Source organism: Ambystoma mexicanum, chromosome 14, assembly GCF_040938575.1.
Source record: "Ambystoma mexicanum isolate Mex_15411 chromosome 14, UKY_AmexF1_1, whole genome shotgun sequence".
Classification (NCBI taxonomy): domain Eukaryota; kingdom Metazoa; phylum Chordata; class Amphibia; order Caudata; family Ambystomatidae; genus Ambystoma; species Ambystoma mexicanum.
The window spans coordinates 30,054,357-30,063,554 of NC_090940.1; the positions used below are offsets into that span (position 1 = coordinate 30,054,357).

The 9,198-nt window shown below is 47.7% G+C and overlaps 1 protein-coding gene across 1 annotated transcript in view; it reads left to right on the plus strand.

The window, feature by feature from the left end:
- The window catches only part of BAZ1A (bromodomain adjacent to zinc finger domain 1A), a 956,777-nt gene extending 948,434 nt beyond the window's left edge, over positions 1-8,343 (plus strand). The window contains exon 27 of the mRNA XM_069638454.1: positions 7,358-8,343. Coding sequence (XP_069494555.1) covers positions 7,358-7,551 — 194 coding nt within the window. The 3' untranslated portion in view covers positions 7,552-8,343. The remainder of the gene's footprint in view (positions 1-7,357) is intronic.
- Positions 8,344-9,198: the final 855 nt, after the last annotated feature.

Here is a 9,198-nt window from a genome sequence, read left to right on the forward strand (position 1 = left end):
GCGTCCGCCGTCAAGTTCTTCTCTCCAGCTAGGTGAACTGCTGATAGATTCTTTCTTGAATTGCCCAAAACCAGAGCTCCATTGCCTCTCTGCACAGTTGCAGTGACCCTACGCCTCCTCTTTTGTTGTGTTGTCCGTTATTATCAGGACATTTTTCCCCCTTTACTGATGGCAGAAAAGCTTTCAGCGCTAGTCTGATTGCTCTCAGCTCCAACACGTTGATATGTAGTCTGGACTCCGATGTTGACTAACGACCGCTGATGGTCAAGTCGTTGGCATGGGCTCCCCACCCCGTGAGTGAGGCATCCGTGACTACTGTTATCTCAGGCCATGGTTGCCAAAACTGTTCTCCTTTAAAAATCTTCTCCCGACAGGCCCACCACTGAAGGTTTCGAGCCACTCTGTCTGGGACTTGAAGGAGATCTGACATTCTTCCTGAGAATTGCGACCATTGGGTTCTTAGTGCCCACTGGAGGGATCTCATTCTCAGGTGAGCCTTTGGCACTAGGAAGATGCAGGATGCCATGAGGCCTAGCAACCTCAAAGTTGAAGGCTGGAAGACGTTGGGCATTTTGAAACTTGTTGACCATCTGCAAAATATCTTGAGCCCTCACCTCTGGTGGCGAGGCTTTCCCCAGGGAAGTGTCCAGGACCGCTACAATGAACTGGAGTCTCTGTGATGGTATCATCTGTGACTTCTTTAAATTGAGGGAGAAGCCCAGCTTGTGAAGGAAGTGGCAGACATAATCTAGCTGGATCTGAGCTTGTTCCAAAGATACTGCTCAGATCAACCAATCGTCCAGTTAGGGGTAGACATGGATCCCTTCCCTCCTTAGACTTGCTGCCACTACCGACATTAGCTTGGTGAAGACCCTCGGGGCGGAGGTCAGCCCAAATGGCAGAACTCTAAATTGATAATGAGAGTTGCCAATTGCGAACCTCAGGTATTTCCTGTGTTTGAGATGGATTGGCACATGGGAATAAGCATCCTGAAGGTCTAGAGATACCAACCAGTCCTGAAGCTGGAGAGCCTGGAGGATCTGAGAAAGAGTTACCATCTTGAACTTGTCTTTCCTGGGGAATTTGTTAAATTCTCACAAGTCCAAGATGGGTCTCGGTTCTCTGTCCTTCTCTGGTACTAGGAAGTAGGGAGAATACCAACCCTTGTTCCTCTCCGCTACGGGTACCGGCTCTATGGCACCCTTCTCTAGCAGGTCTAATCTCCTGCATAAGGAGCGGATCTGGAAACTTCAAAGAGTTGTTCCCCGGTGGATGACTCTGAGGGGTGTGTAGGAAGGGCAGGCAGTAACCTTGGGCAACTGTCTCCAATGCCCAGGCATCTGACGTAATAGACTGCCATTCTGCCAGATGTTGAGTTAACCTACCCCCTACTGGTGTCTTGTGAGGGGAGACCTCAGAGGGGTTTTGAAGCGGCTGACGCAGATGCCGAGGGTAAAGTGGCACCTGTTGCTGCGGCTTTTGTACCTTTTCCCCGTCCACCACGGGTGAATCGTTTCTGGCCCCTTTGAGCTGGCTGTCCTCTGCCTTTTACTAATGCGGAGTAAAAGCGAAAAGACCTACCCCTCCAGGAAGCTCCTGAGGGGCGATTCGGAGTCTACCGGATTGCAGCCCCAAAAGATTTTGCCGCTGCCTTGGATGTTTGTAATCTCTCCAGGCTGTCATCAGCCTTCTTACCAAATAACGAAGTGCCGTCAAAGGGCATGTTCAAAAGTCTAGCTTGTACATCTGGAGCAAAACCAGACTTCCGCAACCACGCAAATCTGCAGATTGTGGTACTTGCCGCCATGGCCCTGCTGATACTGTCAGCAGAATCAATGCCTGTTTGAAGGGATTCGCAGATTGCATCCTTTCCATCCCTGATGATGATTAAGAATGCTTCCCTTTCCTCTCCTTCCGGGAGGCATCAGCCGCAGATGAAGCACACTCCCAAAGTGTATGGCTGAATCTTGCTAGCGTGCAAGTGGCGTTAATAGATTTAAGTGCCATGCTACATGCCGAAAAGACCTTCTTTGACATCGCATCAAATCTGTTTATCATCCCTGTCCTGTGGGATAGTACGGTATGCAGACCTACTATTTGATGAAGTTGCTGCCTGTAAAACTAAACTCTCTGGAGTTGGATGCTTGCTCAAATATTCTGGATCTGAAGCAGATACCCTGTATTTAGCAGAAAGTTTCTTGTTCGCTGCCGGGATAACTTCAGGAGTTTCCCAATTTGCAGAGATTTTTCTCTGCAGGGCAGTGTGAAAGGGAACTACAGGATCCTCCTGAGGACCTTTATCTAAAATATCAGTAAGGTCATCCTGTTGAAAAGAAGGTGTAGGTGTAGACCACCCCATGAATTCAACTATCCTGGTCATCCGAGCCCTATAAGGGGTCTCAGCATGCTCCCTAAGGTCTGGTTTAGCAAACTCTACTTTTAGAGAAGTATCTAAACCACTTGCCTCATGTAGAGAGTCCTGAAGGTCTTTTAATCTGTTCTCTTCAGAGATTAATTCCTCTGGCATGGGTGTTGTAGTCCTTTGTAAACCAAAGGGTCTCTCATGGTCGGAATCCTCCCCTTCCTCATATACAGAGGACAAAGCTCTAAAATAGTCAGACCTAGGATATGGTTTAAAACCCATTTCTAAAGCAGAAGGAGCCAAACTGGTTGTCACTGGCTGAGAAAACGTTGAGGTTGTCGACGTGGAAGTCAAAGGCTTCGACAATCCCAAAAAGGGCGTCGAAAAAGTTTGAAGACCTCGATGTACCCGAGAGGATCGGGATCTTACTTGGTGTCGTCGAAATTGTCGACGGCATCCTCTATGTAATAGTCGAAATCCTCGACACTTCTACTGTCTGAGATGTAGTGGCAGTTGTAGGTCTGTCTTTTATCCGAGTCGACAATTGGGTCGAAGTAACCGATTTATGCGTCGAAGGGCCCTTTGACAAAGGCGTCGATGACGCAGATATATGCGTTGAAGCAACCTTCGATGACGGCGTCGATGATGCGGTCTTACTGCCTTTACTCCAGGTTCATGACGCCCTCAGGCAGTGTCTCTCTCCGGGTTCAACGACTCGCAGCGTTTTGACCTTTCGGGCTTTTCACCCAGGGTATCACCTTTAGATGTCTCCGAGGGGGTCGAGGCTGCTTTCTCGAAGACGCTAAGCATTTTCTTACGGAATTCCTCCCACTTAGCTGAAGAGCTGTGTTTTGTGGGGCAGGTGACCCTTTCTGGAGAGGTAGAGGAGGAAGAAGAGGGAGATCTATGATGCCTCTTCTTAGAGTATTTTGATCTCGAAGACTGATGGGAACCGCTTCGAGACCTTAAACGGGAATGTTTATTGTGACGACGAGGAGACACATGTCACGACTCTGCTGAAGAAACTTTCGAGGGAGTAGAAGTTTTAAGAGTCTTACCTCTTTCTACCTTCCCCTTACGCTCCTTCAAGGCTTTCGCCATCATGGACATAGTCATCGCATTCCGAACAGTGATGCTCCGATCCTAGGCACCACAAACAGATCCTGTGAGGATCCTTCTACGACATTTTCTTCCCACAGTCACGACACTTTTTGAAACCGGACCGTGGGGTTGATAGTTCGGATGAAGAAGCCATCTAATTTAGATTGATATCTTCGAAGAATAAACAGAATCTTCCTGAGGAAAAGAACTGAGTGACACGTTTCTGAGGCCCACGAAGCGCGGATAAACCGAACTGAGCTACGGACGCTGCACGAGTCTAGTTATATGCACGATGACATCGGTGCCGATACGGAGGCTGTCGAGGGACACCAACTCGAGGGACGTCGACGCGCAGCGCCCTCTACTGAAAATGTCTGAGGCCAGCAAGCTGGAATGGATAACATCAAAGATGAGGAATATGTCGGAGGACACAATCCCTTCGAAATACAGTTTTCAGGCGAAAGTTAAATTGTTTTTTCTTTTAACGAGGATTCCCAGCCTAACGACTGGGAATATTCATGAGCATGTGAATCCATGCCAGACCCCAGGCTGGAGAACAAGACTTACAGGTAAGTAACTTCAACCTTGCACTGCATTGTAAGATTTTATGTGCAATGTTAAAAAGTCACAAAAAGGGAAACCTAGTTTCCCAGTAATGATGGCCTGAAGGACTGATCAGGTTCCCCTTAACAAATGAGCGAAAGGCCAGGGGAGTGAAGCTGAAAGCTTTACTTCCCTTCAAAAATTGAGCACAGGTTCAAAAATGGAGTGAGGAGAAAGGGGCCCATAGGAACTGTGGGCAGAAAGTTGCAAGAATACATCTTCCATAACAATTCTCACAATTCCCTAGCACCCTTTGAGTTGGGCAGGGATAACAGGACCACTGCAAATACCTTTGTCTTGTGCCTGCAGCTCAAAAGTGTCAAACCAGGCTTCGAGGTCCTTTGAGGTGGTGATTTGGTGTCTGGTTGAGGAGGTGGGTGACTGGGTCCAACACAATGCAGTGAATCCGGGTCCAGAGCTATTCCTTGACTTCTGGGAGGCCCTGCCCAGGGTCTCCACATGAAGCGGTAGTCCTTGTTCTGCACTTGCATGCCAGGAAGATTACTGGGCAGCACCTCCAGTGTGCCGGATCCCGATTCCTGTATTCAGGCAGCAGGTAAAGGCTTGGTCCACCCTGCAGCTTCACCCCAATATATACACTTGTGTACAGGTGCGTTGTAAATGCCAGGCCATATATATCACATGCCCCTGTGATGGTTGGGGTCCAGAGCCTGTCTCTTGTTTATAGGACTCTGGTCTTCACCTGTCTGCCAGAGGACTTTGGTGCATGACTGTCTGCCCAACCAGGTTCCAGATTAATACTTCCTCTTCAGTAGTCCAACGATGAACCTATTGCAGGTGTGTGTGCACGTGGGGAGGGTTGTAGGAGCAGGGGGGTCCTCCATCCAATCCGCTCCTTATATAGGTAGCAGGCCAGAGCCTATTGGAGCACTTACAGAAATATAGAAGTGAACCGATAAAGGCTTCTGTGACTAATGTCATTTGTCCTGTGATGTCCTACCCAGAGGGCTTTTCCTGCAGGAAGTGTGAGAAGCCCCAGCAAGAACCAAGATGGTGGAACCGCTTAGTGGACTGTATTTGTCTCCATAGGCTACTCTAACTCTGCACCTTTTCTCTACCCATTTTAAAAGCACACCAGTTATCAGCACACCGGTGAGGACTCCTTATTGCATCCTGGCAGGAATGTCTTTGAAAGCCTGTTCCCACCTCCACCCACCAGGGGGGTTTTCCTGTACCATAAGAGGTGACACCCACTCTCAAGAGCATCAAACGGGAAGCTTCCTGGCCTCCACGTGGGTGGTGTCTGATCGCGACTAAGGCCAGACAAGCTAAATCTACACAGCCCTGCCATGTATGAGTCCCTGGCATTTGGTTGACCGTTATGACCTCAAATTGCTTTTGGCTGTATAATCGTGTAATCTTAGGGGCCACCCTGTCAGGCCATCCGGGGCATATGTCTAAAATGTTTACTATGCCACAAGGCCCTAAAGAGACACAGTTATGACTTTAGGGAAGGGGTGTCTTTGACTAAAATGCGACCACCCTACCCTCCTCCACATGCTTGAAACAGGCTGAACTCAGGAATGCGCATGTGACCTTAGTACCTGCTCTGGTGTTGATGAAAAGCAGTTGCTGGTGTTGTCGGGAGTCTGCAAAAACACATAGGTGCACTGCTTGTACTGGCTTGGAGCTGTAAGGTAATGAGAACAGATTAGCAGTCCACCCCTCCAGAAACTACCCCGTTTTCTGAAATAAAAATCTAAAGCGCTCATGCTGTACTGCCTTCATATATGCCAATTTCGTCAGAATACTTTATGGAGGATTGCAAGACACAGAAGCAATATGTGACCAACTCCAGGGGACCTGGGTGAGGTCAGCTGGACTTGAAACAGCCTGCTGCCTTGCAGGGGTTATGCAAGGCTTCTAGCACACTCCCTACTATTCAGAAGAGGACGTGGAGGTGGCCCCCTCTTTGAGTCCATTCAATGTAGGAATGAGCCATAGAGCTTCTTTGGAGAAGCCGAGAGTCAATAGCCGTGCCTGCTGACCTAGTGGAAGGCAGGACCGTCCTTCTGTTTTCCTGTTTCTCCATCAGACACTGGCATAGCTTTGCAGTCGGGCTCTTCCTGGCAAGTTGTAGCAGCACTGCTTCCTGGCTGGCTTCTCTCCAGCAGTTCGGTCATGGTAAGGCCAAATGCATATATCTGAAGGCTTTTAGAAACACTCCTGGAATGGGATGTCTTTCCCTGCCCACTCTAGTGTTGCAAATGACCTACCTGAACTGGGACTAGTGAATCTTCCACTTGGGTCAAGCTGCGATAAGCCCCCCATTTCCCTCCCGTTTGTAGATGTCTATCTTAGACCTCACTCTTGAGCACATGGTGCAAGCCTTGAACTCTGAAGCCTTTTATACTCATTTTAAAGTAGGGCATTTGACTTTAAAAACTAAAGGGAAAATAAAAATACACATTTTTTAACATTTTTAGTTTTAATCAAAAAAAGATTTTTTTACAAAAGTAGAATAGCGAAGCGTGATCATGTCCCGAGCTTGTCTTAAGAAAGGAGGAGCCGCAAAAGGTGATGAAAGGGTTGTCATATGTCGTCCTGTGTTGAAGAATTTTAAATGTTGCAATTTAAAACTTGCTCGTCAGTTTGACCCAATGCCTTTGGGTGTGTTTTAAGTCCTGTGGCATCAGATATGAACATGTTGGGCTCTGAGTGGGTTTTGCCTTTTGCACCTGGTGAACTATCACCTCATGCAAATTGCAAGGCATCCCGGTAGGTTTGAACTCTGCAAGTGTAATTTGATGTTGCAGTGATGTTGCAGTGATCCTGTCAAGACAGCTGGACATTTCAAAAGAAAACCTGTAGAGGACACAAAGTATCCCTTAGTCACATCCTGAGTGAATGACCAAGGGGGTATTGTTGGATATTGTCAGGGTGGCATCCCCAAATGAAGCATGCCACCTTTTCACTGGCAACTGAGTGAGTTTACTCTCAGCTCTCAACTTTCTTCTATGATCTGGGATTCTGCATCCATCCTTTGGGACAAAACACAAAGGACACCATTGATTTGTGATTAGCAATAACCTGGGGAGACCTAGGGACCGGTGGTATAAATGCATAGCATAACGAACAGTTTACACAGAGATATTTGTCATGCATTGCTTGTGTTTTTTTATTTGTTGATATAATTGAACAGCTGTATCCAATAGATATGCTGGTGGTTGGGAACGTCTTTTGAGAGTAATCTATGCATCGATGGAGGGGAAGCACTGGGTATACACCTGCTCCCCTGTGTACTCTAACACACTTTATTTTATTCCACAGCTGAATTAATTGAGGATATTGAACTGATGTTTGCAAACTGCTTTGAGTACAATCCTGTCCAGACGAACGAGGCAAAAGCAGGTGCCCGGCTTCAGGCTTTCTTTCATAGTCAGGCACAAAAACTGGGACTCGATTTGGCAGCCAGCAGGGCAGATTCTGCCCCCTCTCCGCAAGCAAAGAAGTCCCGCATCTAACCTCTTCCCCATGATGAGACCTAGACTTCGCCCTCTACCTCTCCGCCTCTCAACATTGAACCTTGATGTGCGGCTGTGTAGCTCGACCTCCCCCAGCAATAAAGTGTGGCGCTGAGCCAGTCCGAGCGCGGCCTGCACACATCTTCTCATATTTAATACTGAAAGCACTCAGGAGAGCGAGGGGAGCCTTCCCTTAGCTACCCTATTTTATGAAACTCCTCATGTTTTGATATGTATATTGGATACAGTACACTGGTTTACAGAGATTTCTTTTCTACAGTTTCTAAAACTCTTTGTGTCCAGATCTTTCTTTACTTGTCTAAGTCCCTGAACACCCTTCCTCTCCCTTTGAACCTTTTGTACGGTGCAGTTCCAGTTAGTTTTCCTTTTCTGGCAGTGACGTTGTGCTGATTGGCCTTCTGAAGAGGATCTCCCAGCCTGCTGGTTCTTCCGTGAGCTGTATACATAGTGTGTAACAGAGGCTCAGCATCTCTCCGGCCTGGCGGACTTCAGACTTCATCTGCACCCATTTATTTACCATTCAAAACGAATCCATTTTTTTTATTTATGAACAACATATTTGTATCCTGAGATGACAAAAAAGGTTGTCTGTCCTTTCTGTGGTCCCTGTTAGTATTTGTGTATCCTCTGCCTTTTGACTATTGATGGATACGTTTCTGGAAAAATCCCTACCACTCATTTCCTTCACACATGATCTTGCCAGAGATTAACTTTTTTTTATGTGCTTCTTTTTCCATGTGGTAAAATAAAATGATACAGTTTTCCAAATAATGCTGTGCCATTTTTTAATTGCATTATCGTGAGGAAATGTAACATTGTATCTCACTTGAATTGTGTTCATCACATGTTACCTCTTACACCTGTATAGAGTCTGTTCAGAGTTCTTTGTGTGGTCTTTAGGGCCTCCGCTCCCACTAGTCTACATGGGCTACAGTTCTTTCTATGGCCTCCAAGTACTCCCCCTCGCATGGTGGCTCTTGAGACGCAGCTCAAATCCTCTCCTTTGAGGTCAGCCTATCTTTCGTGCAAGGTTCACTGTGTACGCCTCGCTTTCCCTTGCCAAGCTTTGTCACCTGTGGCTGAAATCCAGGTTCCCTGCTTGAGAATGATTTGTGCTTTGCGTCCCGTCTGCAGAAACGTCTAGCTTGCAATGTGGTACATCAGTCTATGCAGACACTTGTTTACTTGGAGTCCAGCTACAGGTGAAAACCAAACTGAACGATCTCGGCTCTCCGCACACATTGGAGACACTGGGGCTCATTACGAGTCTGGCGGTAACCGTGCCGCTGCTACCGACAGGTTGCCGCCGGACCTGTAAATATTTACCTGCATCTGACTTCCCGGTGCAACCGGGGAATTGCAACCCCGGCGGCCCGGAAAGGCAGCCGCCGGTAAAATGTTGTTCCCCATTCCCATAGGACTCTATGGGAATGGGGACATGGAAGCACCGGCACCATTGTTAATGGTACCGGTGCTTCTGTGGCGGGTCTGCCTACTGAGACCTCTGTGCCTGGCATGGTCAGACCTGTCTGGCACAGCGGCTTCGGCAGACAGACCTGATATATGCCGGTCCGGAAACAGTGCCGGGAAGCTTACTGGCAGCCAATGTATACAATGGAAATTGTC